Source organism: Parasteatoda tepidariorum, chromosome X2 (assembly GCF_043381705.1).
Source record: "Parasteatoda tepidariorum isolate YZ-2023 chromosome X2, CAS_Ptep_4.0, whole genome shotgun sequence".
NCBI lineage: Eukaryota > Metazoa > Arthropoda > Arachnida > Araneae > Theridiidae > Parasteatoda > Parasteatoda tepidariorum.
In genome coordinates, this window is record NC_092215.1 from 58,667,454 (window position 1) to 58,680,338 (window position 12,885).

At 28.0% G+C, this 12,885-nt stretch overlaps 1 protein-coding gene across 3 annotated transcripts in view; it reads left to right on the forward strand.

Moving 5' to 3' along the window:
• Positions 1-1,824: 1,824 nt before the first annotated feature.
• Positions 1,825-12,885, forward strand: part of LOC107445896 (U6 snRNA methylphosphate capping enzyme Amus) — a 65,496-nt gene continuing 54,435 nt past the window's right edge. The window contains exon 1 of one of the 3 annotated variants that reach the window (XM_016060385.4): positions 1,825-3,424. In XM_016060385.4, coding sequence (XP_015915871.1) covers positions 2,513-3,424 — 912 coding nt within the window. In that variant the 5' untranslated portion in view covers positions 1,825-2,512. The remainder of the gene's footprint in view (positions 3,425-12,885) is intronic. The other 2 variants (XM_071188356.1, XM_071188355.1) reach the window with 2 other exon arrangements.

Sequence of the window (12,885 nt, forward strand, 5' to 3'; positions counted from 1 at the left end):
CACAAGATCAACCATAGAAGAGTCATTTTTCATTTAAAAAAAAGAAATAATGGTAAGAAGGGAAGCAGAAAATAAATCAGTTTATTGAATCAAAATGTACAGGCGAGATGTTCTTCAAATTTTTGTAGTTTTTAACCGAAAATCAAAGTAACTCGCTATTTTAGTACAGTCAACCCCGCTTAAAGGAATACCATCGGTTCCAGCCAAATCTATGCTATTAACCCCTTATTTCCGAAGCGTCACGAAAAAACATCTACATGCAAACTCCGGATAGGTGTTGTTTCGTGACTCTCCAGGTATATAAGGTGGGGAAGGTAGCTTCGCGGTTGTTGGGGTTCATTGGGGGAGGGGAGANATCAAGATTAAATTGAAATTGAAGTTATCAAATTTCGCGTTACACGCTATGAAAAGCAGACAAAAATGTTTTTCAGATTGCTGTTATTGGTATATAAAATAAAATAATTTGCAATTTAAGTATCGGAGTAAAATTATAAATAAACATTTTTTCATTATTATTATCCTTAATAGATAGGGTACCATCTTTCTGAACAGAACGAAAAGCTCTTCTTATTAACTCAACCCAGAAATCTAAGTGTGAGCTTTTTTATTTTGTGAATGTAATGAAACACCCTTATTATGCTTAATTCAATTCAGAGATCAAAGTAATTAACAATTTAAGTATCAGAATACAATCATATTCATGAAAGTTATAAGAATAATTTATTTTAATGAAGATTAAATTAAAGTAATCAAATTTGTGTTACATGCGAAGGAAAACCACGAAAAAGTCTTTTAAATTGCTTAATAGTAATAGGTTTCCAGCTTAATGTTGATTATCGCAATAAAATTATTTTTTAATAATCAAAAATTTTTTTTATCATTTTTGATAAATAGTAAATGCTGTGAAATGCTCTACATTTTTTTTGTACTTTCTTGAATTTTTGTAGGCAACCCAGATATCAAAGTTAATTGTAATTTAAATACAGGAATGAAATTATATTTTGAAAGACTTTTTGAATGAAAATAATTAGAATTTAGATTACGCACAAATGAAAACGATGACAAAGTTTTAATAACTAACTAACTGAACGCTAACAGGTAATTATGAGACTCTATCTCAGCAATTATTAACATTTTCCAATTTAATGTTCTTCATGAAATTAAATGCTTTGGGCAGCTTAGATTGCTTATAAAACTGTTCTATTTTATTTTAATTATTTTATTTATTTTTTAGTTATTTTTTATATATTTTTAATAAGCACTTAAATTGTTTTTTTAATATTTATTTCAAGTATTTGAATTTCAGAACAATATAAAAATCAATTTTTTAAAATACATTAATTTTTTCATTTAAAATTTACAAATTATAAATCTTTAAAAAAATGTGTTCAGATTTTTCTGGCACAGAGACAGAATGTTATTATTTATCATAACAATTGATGAAAATCAAATGAAAAAAATAGAGACCAGTGATGTGTCCAATGTCAAAGTTCACCCTGACATCTGTTTGGTACAGTGATTGATCTTTCCTTCTTTATGTCCTTGTTTTAGTATACACGAGCAAATAAGGGGATACAAGCCTCTATATTCATTGTCTACGAAGTACTTCGATTGGTTTGAATAAATTATCAAACTGAGCATGCGCGTTATTAAAATTGCGCCAAACAAAAATGCTAAAAACGCTATTCTAGTAAACCTGACAAAACGATTAAGCGATAACGATGAAAACGATTATATAATCGACCAATCAAATGCCTCTATTTATTAAAAAGGCGGGCAGCCAAGCAACAGCCTTTCCATGGTCTTCTTAAGATTTGACGAAGCGGGGGTGCAATCCCTTCCGCAGAGGATCAAAATTGTGATGGCATGTCTTCGGATCATCCTCCGGGATGTTTCCCAGACCGTCGTCAATAGCCCATTGTGCAGCTCTAGTGCGACGTAAAGTAACAATAACAACAACATCATAAGATTTGATGATAATATTTCGTATGTTTGGCAACAGTGAAGCGAATTCATTCGGAAGAGGAGAGGAGGGGGGCAATATTCCGTAGCTTTTCGCTTATTTGCGCTCTCCCGGGCCAGTTCTTACAGCTTCAATTTTAATGTAGGGAGTAATTGATCTTATACAAAAGTTTATTTGGATTTACTCAAAATCTTTAAAGTTAAGGTGATTATCAAGCAAATATCGATCGAGTTTTAGCTCATGATTAGTGTTGTTAATTAGATCTTTCTTTCGATTCTCTGGATATTTTCCATAGGATTGACGTTTGTTGCTACTGTCGTCAGTGTTGATATGTTTTTCCTCTCCACCAGACGTCACCCCTTGCATAAACATGTAAATAAACGCACGTGTGGTAAAATCAAAGTGGGAAGACAAGTTAGTGTTATTGTAAATTTTTACTTATTTAATGATCTGTTGTTTTTTAAGAGGTTTGTTTTAACTTATATGAAACTGCCAGAACTTAATTGATTTTAAAGTCTTAATATTTAATTAAGACTTGAAGGTTTAAAAATGCCTACAAGTCCTTCTATACACCAGTGCTTACCTCTGACTCATAATTCTGCAAACAATAATTGTACAGATATCAAAATGAAATTAGATAAAAAGTCACTGAAACGGCATTTACACCGTAGTAACTCATTTTTCCGGAAACATTCACAATGGTTGTACAATAAAAGAAGATATACTTTTTCTTGCTCGCAAGAGAGTAAAATTATTTTTAAAAAACGAAGAAGAGTTGCAAGTATTGCTTGGCCATTTGGTGGTGATAGAACTGATCCTTTAAATTTAAAAAGCTTAGAAGATGAAGAAGAGCAATTGAACTCTCCAAAGAGAATGTCACCAAGGCCTACTCAAGTACAAGTTGTAATTCCCCAAGACATTCATGATCCTCTTAATTTAAATTCTGCGGAGGTGATTGTACCAAAGGAGCAGAGGAGATTGAAACCACGAAAGCGACGAAGACATCGAAAATCTCGTCGGGAAGAAGACTCAACAGAAGAACTTTCAGATCAAGATATTTCACATCATAGGATTATTAAAAGAAAAATTTGTTCTACTCTCCACAAATTTAGAACAGAAAGATTTTGTTATGGTAACCATATTACCTCATTTAATAGTTGGAATTTTGATGGTAATTCTGGCGATCCAAGAATTAGGTTTTTTAACATAGATTTTTTTAGAGGTAAAAATATTTTAGATATTGGTTGTAATACTGGTAAATTAACTTTACTAATTGCAAATCATTTTTATCCACAAAAAATTACTGGAATTGATATTGATAAGAAACTCTTAAATATTGCTGAGAGGCAAATGCGAAATGTTCAATCTTTTACTGATATTCCAAAGTCTATGCCTCTTCTCTATGGACCATTAGCAAAAGTTTTACACATGAAGAAGGAGACTAATGTTGTATTTCTTGAAGTAAGTTTATTTCAATTTATTAATCTATTTCAATTCTGAGAATATTTAACTAATCAAAATTGTATAGCTTCAGTAGTAATAAAGCAGTCTTCTTCCTAAGCATCTGCCCTTTGACCTCTATAAATGTGTCCTTTTTGTAAAATAAACTGCCCATTCCTTAAAACATTGCGTATTTATTCATATTCCATTTTTTAAAAAAATTGATGCACTTTGTAAATAATAATTACATACTGGTAACTTTATCTGTGTTTTTAAGTTTAATTCAGATTACTATTACAAATATTTAGTTTGTTAGGATTATTCTCAACTCGATAAAATTTTATAACTATCTCATTTCTCTGAGGGGAGGGATATTAATAAACTTTTTATTTTTAAAAACTTTTTTTTTTTTAAAAAAAAAGCAACTTTAAATGTTTATTTTTTCATAATTTTCAGTTTAAGTTACATAAAAATCTTTAAAATTTGTCAATTGATGATTATTTTTAGTTTACTTTTTTTTGAAAGAAATTTATGCCATGAGATTATCTATTAGCATGCCTTTAATTATTTTTATAAAACTACAAATTTTTCTCTTATTCTGATAATGAGAGAGAACCTTTTTTTTGAAATATACATGTAAAATAGTATAAGAGGGAAATTTAAAAACTGAGGACTATCAAATTCAGTTTTTACATAATATTACACATTTTGATAAATTTTTACGGTGTTGAATGAGTGCCCTTTTAAAATTTATAGTGCCCTTTTTTATTCCTAGGGAGAACTCTGAATAAAGCCACTTTTGAATCTCTAGGTTTATGCCAGTAAATTCAAAATTGAGCGTTATTTTAAGCATAATAGAAGAGAAATAAAATTACAAATGCACAACTATGGGGGAAGGGGAGGGGAATTGAAATTTCTGGAAGTTCTAAGCATATTGCTAAAAAATTTACTTGTTATACATTTTTGCATACGAAAAATAGATATTTAGTTAAGTTTTTACTGGTATTTAACTTGAAATATTTTAAGTATTAATTGAAATTCCTTGTATTTTTTAATAATTAAAGCTAATAAATAGCTAATTGTCTTTTATTAAATAACAGTTCATATTTATTAAGTGGAACAACTATAAAGTATATTCTAACTGTAATCACAAAATTTGTTTTTAACTGTATACAAGACAAATGTATTCCAATTTGCACCATTTCTGGTTTGTCTTACAATCTTAATTTTATGTGTATACATTGTTAGAATAGTTTTTAAGTTTATAAATTAGCCTAATATAAATATGATGAGAAATTATAAGCCTAAAAAGGACACTAAGCTTCTAGAAAGCAAAATGAGTGAATTTCCTATGATGATTGAAAATAAAAATTTCAGTGTGAGAGCTGCTGCCAGAGCTGTTGACATACTTTACTTAACTTTACAGTCTCACATAATGAAGTTAAAAAATCCAGCAAAAGTAACCCATGTGGGAACTCTTTCTTATATTCCAGCAGAACATGAGAATGAGTTGGATGCATGCCTAAAATGTATGGCATGATGCAAAGATTTTTGGAAAATTTAAAGTCTTTATTCTTGCTTTTAAATAAATCGTTTTATTAACTGCTTAAACATATCTTTTTGGTTTATTTGTTTGATCTTGATGTCTTATTTGTTAATTACCATTGTATAATTATTTTTAAACAGCCCCTTAAATATAAAAACCGCTGATCAGTATACCCCAGAAGTGATCAGGAATTACCCTAGAAATGATCAAGAGAAGGGGTAATTCCTGATCACTAAAAATTTAGAATCTTTTAAAATTTAATTAGATTTTCAAACAAACGAAGGTAGCATAGGACTCATCTCATATAGCCTCAAACTTCCAGTAAATATTAAAATTCTATCTTGAATAGTTTTTTCACAAAATAGATGTTTGCATTTTTTGATCAGGAATTACCCCAGGTCACCCTACAACCTTACTTCAATTACCAAATAAATTAAACTTGTCAGTATATTTAAAATAGCTTTTAATAAAGTAATTAATTATGTATTTGGTGTAAAGAAAAAAGTTTAAAAAAAATCAACACTTCTAGATATTTAAAAAAAAAGAGCTTTTTATTCTAATTCCCTTTTAGCAGCTTTTATGTCTAATTTCATAATGGTACTTATAGTTTCAACATACCTGTGAATCTTTATTAAAAATATATTTAATATACAGGCACTTCTTTTTATATAAAATTTGTTCTGCTCTAGCAATCTCCTCTTTAGTAACTTGATATGTTCTGCCTGTTACTCCGTTAAGATGTAATTCATTTGAAATAAAGTTCTTGGTATACTCAAAATATCTGATTTCCTTTGATAAGTGAAAGGTGATGGTCCATTTGAATAAAGGAAATAAACTTAGATTTCTTCGTCTACCTGATCTTTTGAGAGTATATGTGCCGGTCATCACTTATTGCTATATGCGTAAGCAATTTCTTTAAAAGGAACATTTTCAATGGGAGAACTTTTTTGAATTTCATGAGTTTTATTGTAGTCTAAAAACGAATGTATTTTTACTTAGTTGATAAGGGAAATGAATCTGAAACTTTTGAGTGAGTCTTTTGAGTGATAATTAGTCACGTAAAGAAATAAATGGAGATTTTTCTTCCCCATTGAAATAGGTGTTAATGTCTGATTTTCCATTGTATTTTAACTATTGTCTTTGAGTTCGAGCCTTTTTATGAAGCTACCTACACCCAAAGCATAATATACTCAATGTTTGCGAATGCAGTCTATGAAAAATTTGTCCTCATCACAGAAAACTTTTTAATATTGCTCTTTATTAAAAAATTCTTTCCTGCAATTGATATTTTTCCCTATTCCACCCCATAGTTAATATTTTTTTTTATGTGTTGTCGGGAAAAGGAGAGGTAAATGTCTCCTTAAATAATTAGAAATCTCTTAAAATCCCCTTTAGTATTTAAAACAATTATTTAACTTTGAACTGTACAAGATTATTTGCATAAAAATAAATAGAATGAATTGGATCATAGCTACCGAGAGACAAGGCTTCTCAGTAGATTTGGGACGTCATCCTCTGAAGGGCTAGCGAACCATAAGATAACGCGGACTTTTGAGCGACCTAAAATATTTTTGCTTTTGCCAATTTAATAGCACTTAAATATTTTTAAGTGGTGATTTTTTAGTTTTTTATTAGACTAAATCAATGTTATTTATCACATTATAACTCACTAAAATGAACAAGCAGGACTGTTTGATGCTTTTCATGAAGCAATATTATGTGTATTTTATGATAGAAAATGATTTAATAAGATTTTTTTTCTTTTAATTTTAAATCCTGATTCATCATAACTATTTTTAATATCAAAAGAATGAACCTTATTTAACTGTATAATTTATTATTTTCTAATATGCAATCAAATATGAGATTTAATCATATATTTGAAAATAAGAAATGATATATTTTAATAAGTAAACAAATGCGAGATAAATAAAAATATGTTATATCGTGGCAGAAAAGAGACAAAGAAATTGTAATTTTATTGGCACATAAAATTGTTATTTTGAAATACGTTCTAAACAATTCTTTCAAAATCTTATTATATAAATTAAAATTTCAAGAGGAAATAATATAAACATAAATACTGCAATTAATTACAAATAAACAATGCGTATAATATTCAAATAGCACGAAATAATTTAGCTAAGTAATAATAATAAATAAATTATAAGTAATTTAGCAAAGTATTTCGATAATTAAGATTGTAAAACTTTGAAATAGTATAAAAGTATATTATTTTCAAAAATAAATATACCTTTTTTTATTATAAAAAAGTAAAGTATTTTCAAATCTTAAGTTTTTCTAACATATGATAAATTTATTGATGACAATCTTTCTTATAAGATTTGTTAAAGAAATATCCCAAAATAGAGATTCCTTTAGAAAATTTTCAGTATAATACAGTATTATTAGTATAATATTTTGAGCAGAAACTGTTCAATAATTAAAAAAATTTACTCACTGAAAAAAGCAGAAAAAAATTTAATGTTTTTTATGAACTGCATTTAAAATTGTCTACAAGTTTTTGTTAAATCTAAATTTTTAAAAAAGAAAATTAAGGTAAAAAAAATATAAAAGCATTTATTAAAATTTTTTTTTCCTGTTACTCTATAAGATACATCTCATTAATTGATATATTTTATATAAGATACATTTCAATAAGTCCCGCAGTGGACTGATGGTTAAGACACGGTTCCCCGCAGATCACCGAAGTCAAGCATCACTGGCTATGGTCAGTGTGCGGGTGGGTGACCACTTGGATCAGTCTGAGTAGGGGCCGAGGGTGTGCGGTATTGGTCCTTGTTAAACTGTGCTACCGTAAAGTGCTCGACTTCGCGTGCAGGTCGTCGGGCTACGGAAGCGGTGGCGCCGCCCCCTCTGCAGAGGATCAAAATTTTGAGGGCATGTCTTCAGATCATCCTCCGGGATGTTTCCTAGACCGTCGCCAATAGCCCATTGTGCAGCTCTAGTGCGACGTAAATTAACAACAACAACATTTCAATAAATATGTATACATGTGTATAAACTTATATATTATTGTTTTAAAGCTTGTTTACATATTACTCTTCCAGACTTATAAAATAAACATAAAAATGGGAATAAGATGAGAATAACTCATTTAATCTGGAACAAACTCAAAATTTATTTATCCTTAACTCTTATAAAATGCATAGGCTGATTCTAAAAGAAAAGTATTACTTAAACAGAACTCTGATTCAAATAACATGTAAACACCTAAAAAGCTTACACGTGAAAAGTTTTCGTTTTTACTTTAAAAATTTCTGCCCTTTAGTCAAAAAACGCACAAAAATTTATAAAAATTGTAGACAGAAATATAAATATTTTTCAGAGTGTTATTTGAAAATTTTATTCAAGCAATAAGTTATTTTTCAACACTTTTCACAATCTTTGGTTAATGTGACGCACTACAATTAAATTACAATATTTCATAACAAATTATAAAATAGTAAAAAATTATTTAAGACATCATCATAAGATAACACAAAAACAATTTATTTGTATTCGAAAGATTCATACCATATGAAGCATGAACAACAGTTTCATTAATATTCTTTTAAATAATAACATACTAAAATTAAAATGACTAACAATGAATTCCTTTTTTATTAATATAATTTAATGTATGGGAGTTTTTTTGCTTTCAAGTATGAATATTTATGAAATTTTACTCACATGATCGTAAGCTATCGTTAAGAAAAAATAAGCTTCAAATGCCAATCAACATTGTTATTAATTTTTCTTTCTTTTAAAAATATAACTAAAGCTTTTTTAGTTTTTTTAAATAATAAAAATGTTAACTCTTTAATGACATCTAATATTTGTGTATATATACATATAAACACGACAAATGATCTTTAAATTTGTTTTATTTCACTTCTAAGAGTTTTGCAAAAGTACGAATGTTTTGCTAGATTTATATTCTAATGTTTGCGAACAATAAACAATATCTAAAACAATGTAATTCTCAAATTATTAATTAGATTATTTCATAATCTAATTAAAAAGCTTATTATTAAGTCTACAAAAACGAATATTAAAACATAAAAGATAAATAACATTTACTCGACTATTAACAGTTATTTGATAACTGTCTCGTTTGATGGAATTAACATTTATCCATTTTTGTTTCATTTCCTCCCTTTTCGGCAACCTAAATACAGATACTTTATGCCCATTTTTGTAGTTCACTTTACACCTTGGAACTACACACGCATATTGCATTGTTAAAAGCTGTAAAATAATGCAACATATATATTTTGGTTTAAAACAACATCTCTGACGGACAAACGACACTGCTATTCAATGAAGAACAAATATTTGAAATTGGCGGCTAATCGTATATCAGCTATTCATCTCTGTATGTGACGTCACTAAAAGACCTTGGTGATCTCAACATCCTTATTTCTCGGTGGCTATGATTGGATGGCCCACGTGATTTGAATGAGTGATGAGAATACAATTAATAAGATTAGATCCACTGGAACAAGAAATCAGGGAAGGCCGCAGTTGAGATTTATCTGGCTCGGAGGAGTTTGATTTTCTTGCAATTAATGAAAAGAATTGGAGATCAAAGATAAATCGGAAGTCATTATGGAGAAATCTTCAGAGGAAGGCATTGGCCCACATTATACTGTCTGGCAAACTATGATGATTTCAGACAAAGAAAATTTTCATGGATTGTCTTAAACTCATGATAGGTTAAATTATTGAAGATATTTATCTTTTTGGACATGTTTAGCAAATTTAAGACTAATTTATTTTATGCATGAAATTCAAGGAACTAGTGTGTGTATTTCGATTTAGTCTCCTCAAAAATTGGACATCAGCTCTGTCCATGTTTTTCTTGTTCTATTATATATAGTAAAATGAGTAGCCCAAAAAAGTAAGATTTGTTGAAGAATTAAAAAGTGATTCTTATGAAAATATTCCTCAAATATTAGCACTGAAATGTATCTGCGCAACTTAGATTTTAGATATTCAAAAAAATTGAATATTCTTTTATATCAATATTTATTAAAAATTTGCAATAGAGTTTATGACTTCTTTAATCAAATATTTTAAAGTGAAGTTTCAATAATTTCTAACTGAAAACACAGTGACTGTCTCTTAGCATTTGTATTCAAAAATAATTCTCTGTCTGGGTTATTAATTAAATAAAAAGATAGATCAAAATTCACATCTTTTCGATTATTCAAACTAATAATTTTAACTGTATTAGCATTCATGGAAAATGGGATGTTCCGTACACCCACAAATTAGAAATGTAGGGACAAAAGGCTGAAAATAAAGGATAGGTGACAAAATATTTTTTTATCGGGAAAATTAGAAATTTCAGAACTACTGACTCTGATATTCTTAAATTGAAACCAGGGTTAGCAAGCTTTTGACAATTGACGGTTTTAACCATAATTCCATCCGTCATGTCAAAACCCTAAATTTTAGTGTAAAGCTAATTATTAACTATTATAAATAAGTATATATAAATAAACATACATATAAAATTACAAGTGATCAATCAATTATATTCTAGAATTATTTTGACTCTTTTTTTTTTGTTTGTTTGTTTTTTTGTTTTGACAATTGCTATCAAAAACCCAAATTTTAGTGTAGAAAATATTAAATAACTATATATAACAATGTGTAAAAATGAAATTAATTTAAATTATTTCCTCTAATTAAATTATTTCTGTTAGTTTTTTAAATTATTGAAAATAAAAAGACAAAAATATGGAAACCTGAAACATGCTATTACAGGGGAAAAAAGAGAAAAAAAGTTTTGAAGCCATCTGAACTTCAAGTTCATTTTTCAGTTTTCTATGAATAAGACTGAAATTCGAAACTATTCTTTCGATTGATTCTAAGCTGCATAGTCTAGAAAGTAGAAGTACTAAAGCTATTATAAAATAATAAAATAACATGTACTAGAAAATTTATCTTAGTAACTGTACTAAATAGTAATTTAGTAAAACCATTGAATTGATTGATTGAAAAAATTATTAGCTCATTTAATAATTTTTTCAATCAATCAATTCACATTGCATATCTTTTTTTTATAAATTTTACTTAGTTCATTAATTAGTGAACTAATTATACATTAATAAAATTAACACTAATTCACTAATATTGGAAATATTCATGTACATATAAGCAGGAGTGCAGAAAATTCTCAGAGCTTAATATTTACAATGAACAGTTTTTTTTTTATATCAAAATTTCCCCTGGAATTTTAGCTTTTTTTTTTTTCAAAAAAGTTTTTTGGGGAAATAAAGTATATAAAAGAGAAAGAATTAATTTAAATTTAATACAATTGTTGAATAAGCGAGCATATGTCAAATATATTGAAATAGTAATAATTAATTCATTTAAATTTAAGGTCTCACTTATCAACTAAGGAATTCAAACTAATAAATACACAAATTGACATGTTTTTTTTTTTTTAAGAAAAAGTTTTACAAAGGCACACATTTTTTAACAAAAAATTTTCTAGGAATTTTTTTAGACCAAAAATTTTCCCATTGCTGCCTGAATACCCCCCAAAGCCATGTTCATATGGTCAGACATATTGTGCTCCCATGAATGTAATTAACCATCTGTCGGCACTGCACATAAAAAGCCATATTTTAACCTGCAGTCTTCTCCGCATAGCTATACCAGTTTTTTCTCTCCATGTTATTAGAAACGGAAATAGTGTATAGGGGAGAAACATTCTTCCAATTTCGTCCATTTGCTAAACAGCTAGTTGGTTAACGACAGCAGATATTGAGAATCATTAAAAAAAAATTATAAGTTGAGAACAGACAATTATTTCGGAATGCTTTAATTTTACTAATTGTAAAAAATATGACTAAATTGTAACATAAAAAAATTAAAATGAATATTTAGATTGATAAATGATTAACAACTCATAGTTATTACCTGTAATATAAACCCAGTGCCTATAATGTGGGTCTTAAAGTATTAAGATTACCATTAGAAAATCATATTAATAGTTTCAATAAGTTTGACAAATTTTTTTTATATGTGATATACAATATAAATCATAATTATAGAAGTATGTTATGTAAGTGCTGTGTGCATGCTTTAATATCTAGTAAAATGCCTCCAATGTAAAAAACGAAACTTACCCCAGATTTTTTGACAGATTTCGACAAATTATGGCAGTTTTTGTCAAAAACCAACTTTTGACGTGATGTCAAAAACTATTTGATCTGCTTAAAACTTTTAAAATTTTTAAATTAATGAAAAAGAAGTAGCTTATAATTTATTTATTATTAAAAAATTAATGCTAAGACTCAGGGACCATGGAATCAGGAGGTCAGAAGGGGGTTTAGCCCCCTCATTTCACACAGCCCCTTCTAAAATTATAATTTTTCACTCAAAATTCGTGTAATTTAATTTACAGTAAAAAAAAAAAAACAAATAATTTATTTGTGTCTGAATTTAAAAAAAATTTCTCTAATTCAAGTGAGCTTTAATATTTCCTTGATGATAACTACTTCCAAATAATCCCTTACTCATCATCCCGCAAAGGAAATATAGGTCCCTATTCCTGCCCCATGGGAAATTTCTTGGTTTCATATGTCACAGTAAACTGAATCATAATGATATATTTTTAAAAAAAAGTGAAACAGAATAAAAATAAATACTGTTAAAAGAGAAATACATAAATAAATATATTTTATGTATGTGCACACACATATCCGGGTCGGCAGAGAGCCCCCCTTCATTCCTGAAATACTTCCACAGTCACTGCTAAAGCTTTTACTATTTTATATGCAATGCATGTCATATTTGTGCCTTTTCATTATTCTATTTTCAAGTATTTTTTACTTAAATTAATGTATAATTTATATAATACATTGTCTTAAATATATAGTAAAATTTGTATTGACTCCATAGGTTAAAAAAAAATTTA